At 41.4% G+C, this 12,764-nt stretch overlaps 1 protein-coding gene across 1 annotated transcript in view; it reads right to left on the bottom strand.

Annotated features, from left to right (window-relative positions):
• grin2ca (glutamate receptor, ionotropic, N-methyl D-aspartate 2Ca) overlaps window positions 1–12,764 on the bottom strand; it is a 77,200-nt gene that overhangs the window by 46,887 nt on the left and 17,549 nt on the right. Inside the window, exon 2 of the mRNA XM_005924164.3 lies at window positions 6,834–7,275. Coding sequence (XP_005924226.1) covers window positions 6,834–7,259 — 426 coding nt within the window. The 5' untranslated portion in view covers window positions 7,260–7,275. The remainder of the gene's footprint in view (window positions 1–6,833; window positions 7,276–12,764) is intronic.

Below are 12,764 nucleotides of genomic sequence, written 5' to 3'. Positions count from 1 at the left end.
GAATGGAGAACACAAAATTGGTCCAAAAACCTCTCATGTTCAGCTGTTTTTTGTAAAAAGATAACAATGTTAGCCTTTTCTGCAGCTATGGGGCATATATGGTATCACTCTTGGCTGGAAGCAGTGCTTAAACAATGGAAAAAACACAAACTTTGTCCAAAAACCTCTCATGTTTACTGTTTTCCACTTTTTCTTTGGTCATTTTAGCCTTTTTGGCCAGGGTGAAGGGAGTATCTGCCATCAAACAAGAAGACAGCCGCATGTAGCTATGATGGTGTTTGCTAGTTCACCTTACATGCATTAATGTAATAACGTGGTTAGCCTACTCAACGTAAATTACACACGAACAACATTAAGCTACTCACGCAGAGAAGAACGGCTGCTGCTGCATCATCATCCTCATCATTTCTGCTACACTGGCAGATCTCTCTGCAAACAACAACAACGGAGTTTAAGCACCGGCACCGTTTCAAAAGTACCGGTTTGGCACCGGTATCGGATAAAACCTAAACGATACCCATCCCTAGTCACTATCCACAAATGTAGAACGACCAGCTTCACATTCAGCTTCACGTTCAGCTTTACGTTCAGCTCTCTTCATCACAGCAGACTATACAGAATCCACGTTACTGAAGATGGTGGATCAATCCTTCCTGCCCTCACTTACAGATTAAACCCCCCAAAATACTTCTCTTACCGTTTTATGACAACGTCACTAAAATAAAAACTGCACCAAGAACTATTATTCATTTCCAACTAGAGTCATTTGGCTAGACTATGTTGTTTTTCTGGATATGATGACTCTGTGTCTGTGGCAGTTTAAGGATCTTTTCTAACAATGATAAGCGACTTTTGTTGTCACTGGTTGAACGAATAAAAGGTTGTGATCCACATTCAGCGTTGTAGCTGCAGCAGACGGCAGCAGGCATGAAGCATGCAGCTCAACCAGCACAGAGAGTAACGCCACAAACACAGAAAGAATCCGTATCAGTTCAAGTCTACCCCTCGAGTTTGGAAACTCCGCCGCCTCCACCGCCAAACACAGTAACTCTTCCGAAACACAACAGGTGTTTGTCTACAGCTGACTCAAGCGGTTGTGAGTTTGTGTAATTGTGGCACTTTGATGTTGGAATGGTTTATTTCAAGTCTCTAGTGTATCAAATTAAATAAAAACAAGTAGACCTGCTAATCTTGTCCTCTGTTTTCTTTCTTTGGAGTCTGATGGTTCTTGTACCTCTTGAAAGTTGATGCGTTTGTTCCTTGTTTGACCAGCTTTACCAGGTGCGCGTTCTTCGGGCTTCCCAAACCTGTCGGTGATTTGTGTCAGCTGTGATTATTGATATTGATTTTATCCAGTGTTTAGACACTGAGGAGGCTCCTGGGAACTGATTGATCTAAAGCTTCCCTTGGTCATCTGATCCTGACGTGACTGCTAGCTGAATGAGTTCCAATACTATAATTACACGAAAAAGCAATATTCTTAATTGAGTCTTCGGCCCAGCATTAGTTTTTTTAATGGCTGTTTGTGATAGGAATAGAAAATGAGGCGTATAATGGCACGTCAGCTCTGATGTTGCCAATCGACAAACAGAAATGTCCTGAGGATAGCAATCGGTTTATCACCTAATTTCATGCTGTCGCTTTCATAGGGCTCAAACTCTGTGCTTTCAGTGATATGTATGAAAAATGAATGAGCTCCATTGCCTTGTTGACTACCCTTGACAGCACCCCATAAATCAATTGGTGAATGGCATTCCTGATTAAGGGGAAACTCAAAGAAGGTTAGACCAAAATCATCTCTGTGCAGCGCGTTCATTACTGTTTGCACATTTTTACCTTTTCAGCGATCAAATATTAAAATGCTACTGAATAAAGCATAAATTATGGCACTTTTGCTGTCTAAAAACAGTGCTTTTTGGTGTTTTATTTAGTCTATAACAGTCTGACAGACAATTACAGATCATCTCCTTCTTCCTTCAGGTAATTTATAATCTTTATGACATATTTTATATCAGTCGCTCTAAAAGTTTTTGTTGTTTTTTTGAACTTCCAGCTTTGCTTTTATCTGTAAAACCTTTATTTATAATGTTGTCTGACTCTTTTTCCCTAGATTATAAAGTTCTCCACATTTTTGCATGTTATTATTTTATTAATCATTTACTTCGACTTCTTTTGGAGGATTTTAATGTTCAGAGCCGTTAACTTTTATCCCTTGAGAATATTTAGACGATTTAGGGTGCACTGCCTTGCCTGAGGATATTTTGAGAAATGGTCAGCAGGGACAGATTTAATGTTTCCTATCAACTGAGCTACAGCTACCCCACATCTCTAACCTCTGAGGCATGCATTAGTTTTAATTTAAAGAGACGTGGCAGTGCGGACTGAGAGGTTCACTTTAGAGCGGGATAAAATGCCACATTCACATTATTCTTTTTATGACTACATTTATCTGTTGTCTGTTACGTTTTCCTTGTCCTTGCCACCAGAGAGATTATCAACACATGAGCCAGTCATTTATAGATTGATGCACAATTGAGTATCAATCTGTTTGCCACTTATCACAGCCCAGGTCACAGGTTCAGGCTGAAAAACCCAGACCTCCCTCTCCCCAGGCACCTCCTCCAGCTCATCTGTGGGAACACAGAGGCATTCCCAGCCCAGCTGAGAGATATAACCTCTCCAGCGTGTTGTGGGTCTTCCCTGGAACCTCTACCCAGTAGGTCCAGTCCCCCCTTTTCACCTGTTTGCTTTATGGGCGTATCTATTCATTATTCTGTCATTATATGGTTATAAAGATTTTTCTTTGGTGAATCTATAACGTGAACTTGCTCAGTTCTCTGCTGAGATGAGCTGAGATAGCGGTCAGCTGTAATGTGTGTATGCAGAGTAGAATTACAACTTTTGACTGAAATTAATTTTAACCTTATTTTGGGAAAAAATGTATCAATTTTATAAAATCAAATTAACTGATTACATGGATGTAGTTTTTCTTTTGTCTCAGTGACGACTGCAAAAGTTACGGATTTTATTTGATAGAGATTCAACAGCGCTGCCCAGATATCTGCCTGGAAGCAGTGCAAAGATGGATACGAGTGGACAGACGTGTATATAGAGTAAAGAAGGATTTTGTGATTGCTCGTTTCTGCAATAAGCACATTTTTCATTTGTGGGTTTGGTTTAATTTTCTACAAGTTATTAGCTTCTTAAAATGTTCACACAAACAAACTGGCCGACCTGAAATTTGAATGCGTTGAAGCAGCAACATTTTTTGTTTCATAGCCGTTATTGGGGTCAGTTTGAAGGTCGCGTGTTCTTCTACTTGGAAGCAGGTGAAGTTTGAGAAAGTCTAAGCATGCTCCATGTTTTTTATGCTTTTGAAATGTTTAGTAATAACCAAAATCTTTGGTATTTGTGGTATGGATTAAGTACAAGTGGACCCAAGGCTGCGGGAAACTATTTGCATGCAAATAGCAAATCATGCAGGGCAGGCATGTGTGCATGTCACTCAGAGACCCGGTGCCTCAGTGGGTAGATTACAGTTGGTTTCCAGCTGGGACCATCCATATTAATAATGCATGCACTCACTGCTCTGAAAGGCAAGTATAATGGCTTCACTAAATGTCATAAATTAATGGTCCCAACTAATTGCTGATGAAAAGCAATCATTCATTTTCACACTAGCTTTTGTCAAAGAGCTTATTTCTTATTACATGTGTTTATTCTGTAATTTACTGTGATTGATTTGCTGTTTCTGTCCTCAGGTTTGAATGGTTAAAGTGTAAATGAGCAGCAGGAGGCATTAACTGCTGCATGACATCTCTTTTATTACCCTCGACGCCATGCGGAGGGCGAGATCACGCCGCATGTTTTCTGAAATGGATGTTGTTGACAGGGGAGCTGTCTACAGGCCCGTGTGAATAATGCAAATTACTGGAGTCTTGTTAGTGTCTCCTTGCTTATGGAAAGCCTCAAGAGTCAAATGGAAAAGGCCAATCTGGGGCTTCGAATGAAGAACCATATTCTTATCCAAAGCACTGAAAGAGTTCACTGATGCTGTAGGTGAAAAGATGAATTCAGTGCTGTGAGATTACTGCCTCAGGCTCGTGCTGTTAGATGCTGTGATGGTTAAAACCTCTTGTGCATCTTTCGTATTAGCATTTTTCCACTGATCTGATCGTTGCAAAGGATCACCATCATTTGTAAATAAAGAGACCAATTCTTTTTAACTGCAAAAGTACCTTTAGCTTATTATTTTAGCTCATGGCTAAAAACACATCTCAAAATCCCCTGTGCTGAGACCTGGTAGGGGGTCAGTTTCGGCCTGGCAGGCCTGCAGTTTGCTAATGGAAACCTTGAAGATGGCGATGAAGAAAAAGGCCTAAAAGCTGCATACTCTTCAGACTAATGAAATGGGAAGATTTGAGTTTACTGAGAAATCGCTAATACTTAAAATAGCTTTAGGGCAGCAATGATACTTTTCACATTATTAAACACATTTTAACACTTTTAAAAAACTTTGATTGTACCTTAACTTCGATTTTACACTCACATCCGTGTGTTTGGTTTTAGATTTCATCTGAAGGAGTAAACAGGTCTTGAAAAGTCTAAAGGTGAATGTGAGGCAGGCTGATAGGGGTGCAGAGCATTTGTATGCTTGCATTAATCCTAGTAATAACAAACAAAACATCTTTTTAGCTTTGAAAAATAATAAATGCCTCTGATCTAATTTCGACTCCCCGAAAGCTGCTGACCAAACTCGTTGGTGTGGTAATATTTAATTAGAACTTAAATAGAGGTTTAAAATAAATCTTTAATGACATTTTAAATCCTTTTCTCATAGACTTTGATTGTATTTTATGTGGTACGGGCACAAATATATAACATTTGTTTAATATATTATAAAAAAGTGTATTAAAAGTCCATCTGACTGTGGGTTGAGAGAACATCTGGGAAGCAGCTAAATGGCGTTGAGGACGGCCACAAGTTTTTACGTGTGTGAAACTTAAATAGCTGTGCAGCATGCATCATTCAAGAAACCAAGCATAATGTGCACCACCACCAAGTCGTACAGAGTCATCAAGTGAAAGAATCGTTTTTCAGGGCTTCAGACTGCGGCTGTCGACGTGTGATGCTATCCCAGCTCCGCCAAAGTGTTTCTTGTAGAAATGTCACCAGAGAAAAGATTATAGTCTCTGTTGCTGGTATTTGTGCTTGTTTAGATCGATCGTTGCAGCTAAACCAGCTTCAACTCAGATGTGGTTTAAATGCTCGTTTGAGCCACAAAAACTTGCCTCCTGTAGTTGACCTCACCTCAGTGTAGCAGCATGTGGCACTAACATCGTGTAACACAACCTCGACATACAACATCTGCATGAAAATGTTCAAAAGAGTTGGAGCTCTAGTTTTTCTTAATAATAAAATTAGAAGTTGCACTAAATGTTGACATAACAATAAATCATATCACTTCCTATTATCAGCATGCTGGTGCCAGATGTTGTTAGTCTTATATAAACTGTTTCCTTCACCCATTTGACTTGGAGCCAGTACCTCATGATACACTTGGGTACCAAAATTCAGCGTCTTGCATTGAGGAAGGATGGCTCACATCTGGAAAGTTAATCAGGGAGCTAATATTAACTACAAGATAAAAACACACTGACACCACAGTACAGTGAAGAAATGCACCAACCCTTTTCTCCTTCACTTGCACAGATTCGTGCAATGTAATGAGCATCTGAGACGGCGTGGTGGTGATACCAGCGTTATCATGGGCATCTTACTGGGAAATGGGCAGATGTATTGCATTGTTTTGCCAGTCAGAGCAGATGTCAGTCATTTGTACTGATTATTTATGCAGCATGAGTGCTCCAACAATAAATCAGCTGGCAAATCTGTGGGGCAAATGAAAGTCTGGATATTTTTGGTGTTGTTATTCACTCGTTTTCAAATAGCACAAGTTCATCATTTGACATGATGGGTTTTGTTATGCAAAAATTATGTGTGAAGCATATCCGTTAGACTGTGGCTCAGATAGTGGAGTGGTATTATGATACATGGTTGATGCTTTGAAACTTGAACAAGACACTGAACCCAAAGTTGCTTCCAGCTGGAGCAACAGTAGAATGCTTTGAAGGCCGTAGATCAGGCAGTAAAGGTCCTATATGTGTATTAAAAACTGAGGATTTGAATAAAAGGTATATTCTTTGTATCTGACTTTGAAATAGTAACATGTTCTTCTCATGAATTGTGTGAAACAATAATGCAAATGTGCAATTTGGTCATTACTAATATCCATCGATTTTCTTTTTCTCTTCTTTTTTTTGCTCGCTTTACAGTGACGTATTATACGTCCTTCAGTGTTCATTAAGCTGATGTAATTAGCACTCGGATTCCTGTTTTTTTCCTAATGGCTTCTTTGTCATTATTTAACTGCTCTCAAGAAAATGAATCAGCACCTTAAGCAGAATTGTGATTGAAATGATTTCTCTTTTTGCTACGAGGACTATAATTACCACGAGTCACGCTGCAGACTGAAGTGATTAAGTAAATGTCTAAATACTGAATGAAGCTGTTATCTAACTTCAATAAGAGTAAGGAGTTCTTAACACCTGACAGACCAAAAGGAAAAACAGAAACTTTGTCCAGGAATGAGATTGACCCCAACAATTGATTTCATAGAGCGCCTATCTCCTTTGTTTAATGAAATATTATTATAGCTGGTCCTGTAGTGTTGGTGTATTCTGGATAAAAAGAAAAACTGAAAGATCAGCGGCGGTGGAATAAAAACAAAGGCTTTTGTGTGTGTGAGGTGTAGTAATTGATGACGAGCTGACCTTGTGTGGCAGGACGACAGCAGAGCCTCCACTGATGCCCACGATTGGCACGGCCGTCTGAGTGGAAATGAAGTCCAAGATCTGCGCCACGGCCTCTGAGCCCACGTTGTCCTCGAACACCACGCCATGGACACGGTTGGTGGAGAGAGTGTCGCAGATGCGGGTTAGCAGCGCCCGAGGGTTAGTGTTGTTGACCAGCACAGTGATAGGGTTCACCTCCAAGGGAAGATCCATGAAGTTTTCCCGACTCAAACGCCCCTTAATCTCCGTCTGGTAGGCCGTGCCGCTGAACACCACCGCCACATTCACAGAGGGCGTGGGGATCCCAAACGGCCGGCCGGAACAGCCAGGGATGGCGCAGAATAGCAGCAGCAGCAGCGGCGGCCACCACGGGGAGTCGCTCCAGCAGCCTAGACGAACGCCCATCTCAGTCACCTACTGCCTGGTGGGGGGGATAGAAGAGATCGACATGTTAGACAGGAAGATCTTTTTATTGTGTTTGTTTTTACGTTTTGATAAATATAAATGACCTTCTGGCTTCATCTCGGCTCAGAGTGCCGGCCCGCTCGCTGTAATCAGACGTGTAAGAGCCCATTAACGGAGCCCAGAGCAGTATTTTTAGTGTTTGTCAGCGTGCAGCACGAGGCTGTGGCCAGGCTGTTGCGTCTTAGGATGGCAGCTGCCACCCTGCTGCTGTTGGATTCTGCAGTACAACCCAGCAGATGGTGTCCAGCGTTTAATGCAACAAATGGAGAACAAGAGGATTTATAATTTTTCTCTCGTGACATTACTTTTGATGCTATTACTTAATTTCTTTTTTAGCAGCCCAAGGCATTCAGGCTTAATCTGCTGCAGATCTGCATGCATAGTTTTGACGATCATGTGGCATCCACAGTGTCAGAATAATGTTCATTAGCATACGTTTCAACATATCAAAAGGAAAAAAACTTTATTCACAAATGCCTTTAATCCTCTGGTGATAAAATCCTTGCTCCTTGTGCAACACTGCCTCTCTAATGGACTGCAATGCAAGCACTAACTCTCAGCCGTACTATCTTAATTACTTCCAATTGTTGTGCTTTCTGCCCTCTGGAAGGTAATGCAGGAGAAATGCCATAGTTGGGACTCTGCGATGTCAAACCCTGTAATGTTAGTTTAACATTCACATTGTAAGCAGACAGCGGTTTGTGTTGAGCTGTCAGACAGAGTTAGGCTCGTTGTCAAATCTTTCACAGCAGTGTTTGTGGCCCTCGGGGAGTGCTGCACACTGGGCCCCTGTCACAGAGATCTGATCCACCATGTGATGGAATCCCAGTGGGGTGAATATATTGTAATCCCTTGGTAATCCCAACCAGGCGTCATGGCCTGCGGCTTGATTGTAGTGTATAAACTTATCAAGAGATTTGGCTAGTGCACGGAGCACGGTGCAGCTCTGTGCTGCGTTTTTCTCTCCGTTCTACATCCTGTGTCGGACCGAGCTGTGAGCTCCTCTGGAAAACACTGCAGAACAAGCATGCAGTGCATGACGGCCGGGCCGGTTCATCTCTAGAATACTTATGAAGGAATTGGGGTTTTTGTCATGTTGCATGCACAGACTCCGAGAAAACACATCACGCATGCATGGGAAGCTGTTCGTGACGTGTCCTGCATGTGCAACTCGACTCTACATCCTGTTCAGTGACATCAGCCGTGTTTCAGCTGACAGCAGTAGAGACGTTTAGGCTTAATGTCGTGAGATTAACATTCATGGAAGAAATACGTGAAGACCTCCTGTATATTTAATGAAACCGTAAAACAGCTGAGGCGCATGAATGAAGGCTGAACGCTCAGGTGGTAAAAATGTCATTAAAGCAAAAATGGAGTCATCAGTAACTTTGTGACATGATTTTAATATATTTATTTATATTTTATATTGTATAACCACCACCGCAACAGCTATGGTTCAATTAATTAAGACAAAGCAACGCTTTTTTGAATCCGGTGATAAGGCAGGGAAACTTCTGGCCTATCAAGCCCGTGCCGAAGCAACCTCCAAACTAATTCCAAAGGTCAAGTCTGCCGCTGGTGACATAATATCGGACCCAGAGGGAATTAATGAAGTATTTGTTCGTTTCTATTCCAATCTGTACACTTCAAGCTCTCTCCCTCTATCAGAAGAAACTCTCCAAAATATACATTTTCCAAGAATAGATCTGATGAAGGGGTTAGGGGGACCGATTACTGTAGTAGAGGTACAAGAAGCCATTAAATCCTTAAACACAGGTAACTCTGCAGAATACTATAAAGCCAATTCTGATCTTATGGCACCATTGTTGAAAGATATGTACAATGAAGCCTTTTCAAAATGTCAATTACCCAAGACTTTGTCCGAAGCTACTATTTGATTAATCTTGAAAAAAGACAAGGATCCTCTGTTGTGCAGCAGTTACGGACCAATTTCTCTTTTAAATATTGATTTTAAAATACTATCTAAAATTCTCGCACTTAGGCTACAACGTGTTGTGCCACAAATTATCGCCGCTGATCAGATGGGTTCATGGCCGGCAGGCACTCATATGACAATTCAAGACGCCTCTTGAATATTATCCACACATCATGCAACTCAATTCCAGAGGTTGTGGTATCTCTTGACACGGAGAAAGCCTTCGACCGCGTCGAGTGGCGCTTCCTCTATGAGGTGCTGGATAGGTTTGACTTAGGGTTGACTTTATTCTCTGGGTTAAGCTACTATATTCTTCGCCATCCACCTGTATTCGTACTAACAACAACTTGTCTTCGCCTTTTCCACTTGAGAGGGGCACTAGGCAAGGGTGCTCTCTCTCACCCTTCCTATTCGCCATTGCTATCGAGTCTCTTGCAATATGGCTGCGTTCAGAGGATAGATTTAAAGGCATTACGAGGTTCGGTGTAACCCACAAACTCTCCCTTTATGCAGACGACTTGCTCCTGTACATTTCTGACCCTCTAAACTCATTTCCGGTGCTTTTTAACATACTGGACCAATATGGTACACTGTCAGGATATAAGCTCAATTATCAAAAAAGCGAGATGCAACCCCTCAGCTCGCTGGCCAGAGCTCTTCCCCACTCAATAGTGCCCTTTAAGTGGACAGAAACCGGATTTAGATATCTGGGGGATTTTATTTCCTCTTCTATACCTAAAATGATGAGGGAGAATTTTCTGTCCCTACTAGACAATGTTGGGAAAGGTTGTGACCGTTGGACTTCACTACCATTGTCAGTGGCAGGGAGAGTTAACCTGATAAAGATGAGTGTCCTCCCCAAATTCTTGTATCTTTTTCAACATGTCCCAATTCTTCTTACTAAAGCATTCTTCGACAAGTTAGAAAAGACTCTGTCACATTTCATATGGGGAGGGAAACAAGCTAGAATTCGCAAGTCTATTCTTCAGTCCTCTAAAGCTGACGGTGGTCTTGGTCTGCCCAATTTTAGACACTACTATTGGGCAGCTAACATACACAAACTCTTACATTGGGTTCGCAACGACCGCCCTGTACCAGCCTGGGTACAAATGGAAACTACATCTAGTATTATCATCAGTACTCAGCTCACCACTCCCTTTCTCTCCAACCCTTGTTGGGGATAATCGAATAATTGGCGACAGTTCAGAAAATACTTCGGGCTACTTGGACCTTTGCTAACACCTTTATTAAAAAAAATTTTAATTTTGCACCTTCAAACATTGATGCGGTCTTTGGCAGTTGGAAAGATAAAGGTCTTAGGACTTTTAAGGACTTGTACAGTCAGGACACCTTTCTATCTTTTGCTGACCTATCGTCTAAATATGACCTGCCTAACTCCAATTTTTTTCATTATCTTCAGACTAGAGATTTTGTAAAAACGTAGTTCCCTCACTTTGCCAATCGGCCTCCAGAAACAAATCTGGATATCATCCTGCAGACGAACCCTCATCAAAACAGACTGATATCAGCCTTGTATAAAATACTAGATACGTCGGTCCCCAAATCCATTTCTCATACTAAGCTGAGATGGGAGGAAGAGCTACAGACAACCCTGCCAGAACAGCAGTGGGATTCTGCTTTGAAACTGATTCACTCGTCCTCAATTTGTGCTCATCATGCTTTGATTCAGTGCAAGATGGTCTATAAAGTACATTATACAAAGGCAAAATTATCTAAAATCTATCCAACCATTAGTGATGCCTGTAGCAGATGCAGACTATCACCTGCCAACCATTTCCACATGTTTTGGTCTTGTTTGAAACTGAGTGCGTTTTGGAGGAATATATTCAACACACTTAGCCAAGCACATGGCCAGACTGTCCCTCCTAACCCACTCTCCGCAATTTTTGGCATTCCTCCCGACTTGATCTGGCCCCCTCAAACAGGCCCTAGCCTTTACCACTTTACTAGCTCGGAGGCTTATTCTGTTGAAGTGGAAGCTTCCCCACCCCCCAACTCATGATTATTGGGCGAGAGATGTACTCTTTAACTTAAAGTTGGAAAAACTTCGATTCTCTCTAAAAGAATAAAGAAATAGGAAATTTAACAAAATCTGGAAATCATTTCTCTTACTAGTGGACACCATCACTTTACTAACTGAGTGAAGCTACATTATAAAGTTTGGATTTTTTTTTTAATCTCATTTTTACTTTATTTATTTGTTTATCCTTTTGTTTTGTTTGGTCCCTTTTTTGTTGTTGTTTGTTTGGGTTATGCTTGTTATGTGTATGAGTCTTGAGATGTTTTTTTTGTGTGTGTGGGCAGAGACTGGCTCTCTGTGGTGTCTTGTCTAGTGTGGACCTGATAGGGGGAGGATTCGAGATGGGGGGGGGTTGGAGGGTACAATGGACATACAACTGTTCTGAAATCAAGATTGACTTTGCTGTTGCTAACTTTGTTGCTAACGTTATCGTTGAAATCAATAAAACAAAGTTGGAATATATTTTATATTGTATGTTGAGATCCATGGAGGCTATCGTATCTCAGTTTCTATTTACCGTTCAGATCTGGAGGAAACAGCCTTCAAAGATTCACGATGCAGATACATTACAGCTTGTGACCGTACGTTTGCTGGGTGCCGACCCCCGAACCTCTAAAGCCAGCCGAATCCTTAAACTGCACTGATACATAAAGGAAAGAGGATTTTCATCTGTCCTTTGGCTAAATCCTCTCAAACCGCTCCTGTGAATACAGGCTCCACTCAGATGTTGAGGATCAAAAGTCACCGTGGACATCCATTGGTCGTAGAGATTTTAGATTTATTACAAAGCAGAGACAATTTCGGCTCCGAAGCAGTCACAAGGTACATACTGTAGTTTGAGCCATGAGCCGGAGACAGGTTGCCTTTTGCGTCATGACGCTGCTGCAAACTGGATTCAGAATGAGTCATACTGTACTTGGTGACCCACAGAGTGCAACCAGTCACTGCCCAGTTATACTTGATTACGTCTGCATGTAAGCTTCTTATGAAAGTACTCCATTGTTATCTAATAACATTTAAATATTTCAGCAGAAAACGAGCTGGTTCTTTTGTCAGCATGGAGTTCATTTATTATTAGCTTATGTAATATTGATTTGAAAGATCTTTCATAATTAAAAAATGTCTGAATGAACAGGTCATTGAGAAGAACTCACTGAGTTTCAGCATGGTACGGTGATATGATAGCACTACTGCAACAAGTCAGGTCAGTGACACAGAGTGCTCAGGTGTGTTAGTGCATTTAAATGGCCAACGCTCGGCTGGCAAAGAGTTCTAAAACGCCTTCAGGCATTAACATCAGCATACAAACTGTGTGCTGGGAGCTTCATGGCATCAGGTTTCCATGCCTGAACATGTGGAGGTGGCCTCGTACTTTGTGGATAGCTCTGTAGTAAATAAATTTGGGTGGTAGATGATGATTGGCCCACTAAAGACATCTGCAGTGTTATGATTCAGCAAAAAGAAGAGC

The sequence above is a fragment of the Haplochromis burtoni genome, unplaced genomic scaffold (assembly GCF_018398535.1).
Source record: "Haplochromis burtoni strain Fernald_Lab_line unplaced genomic scaffold, NCSU_Asbu1 Contig_68, whole genome shotgun sequence".
Lineage (NCBI taxonomy): Eukaryota > Metazoa > Chordata > Actinopteri > Cichliformes > Cichlidae > Haplochromis > Haplochromis burtoni.
This window is presented reverse-complemented; position numbering and strand designations above follow the sequence as displayed.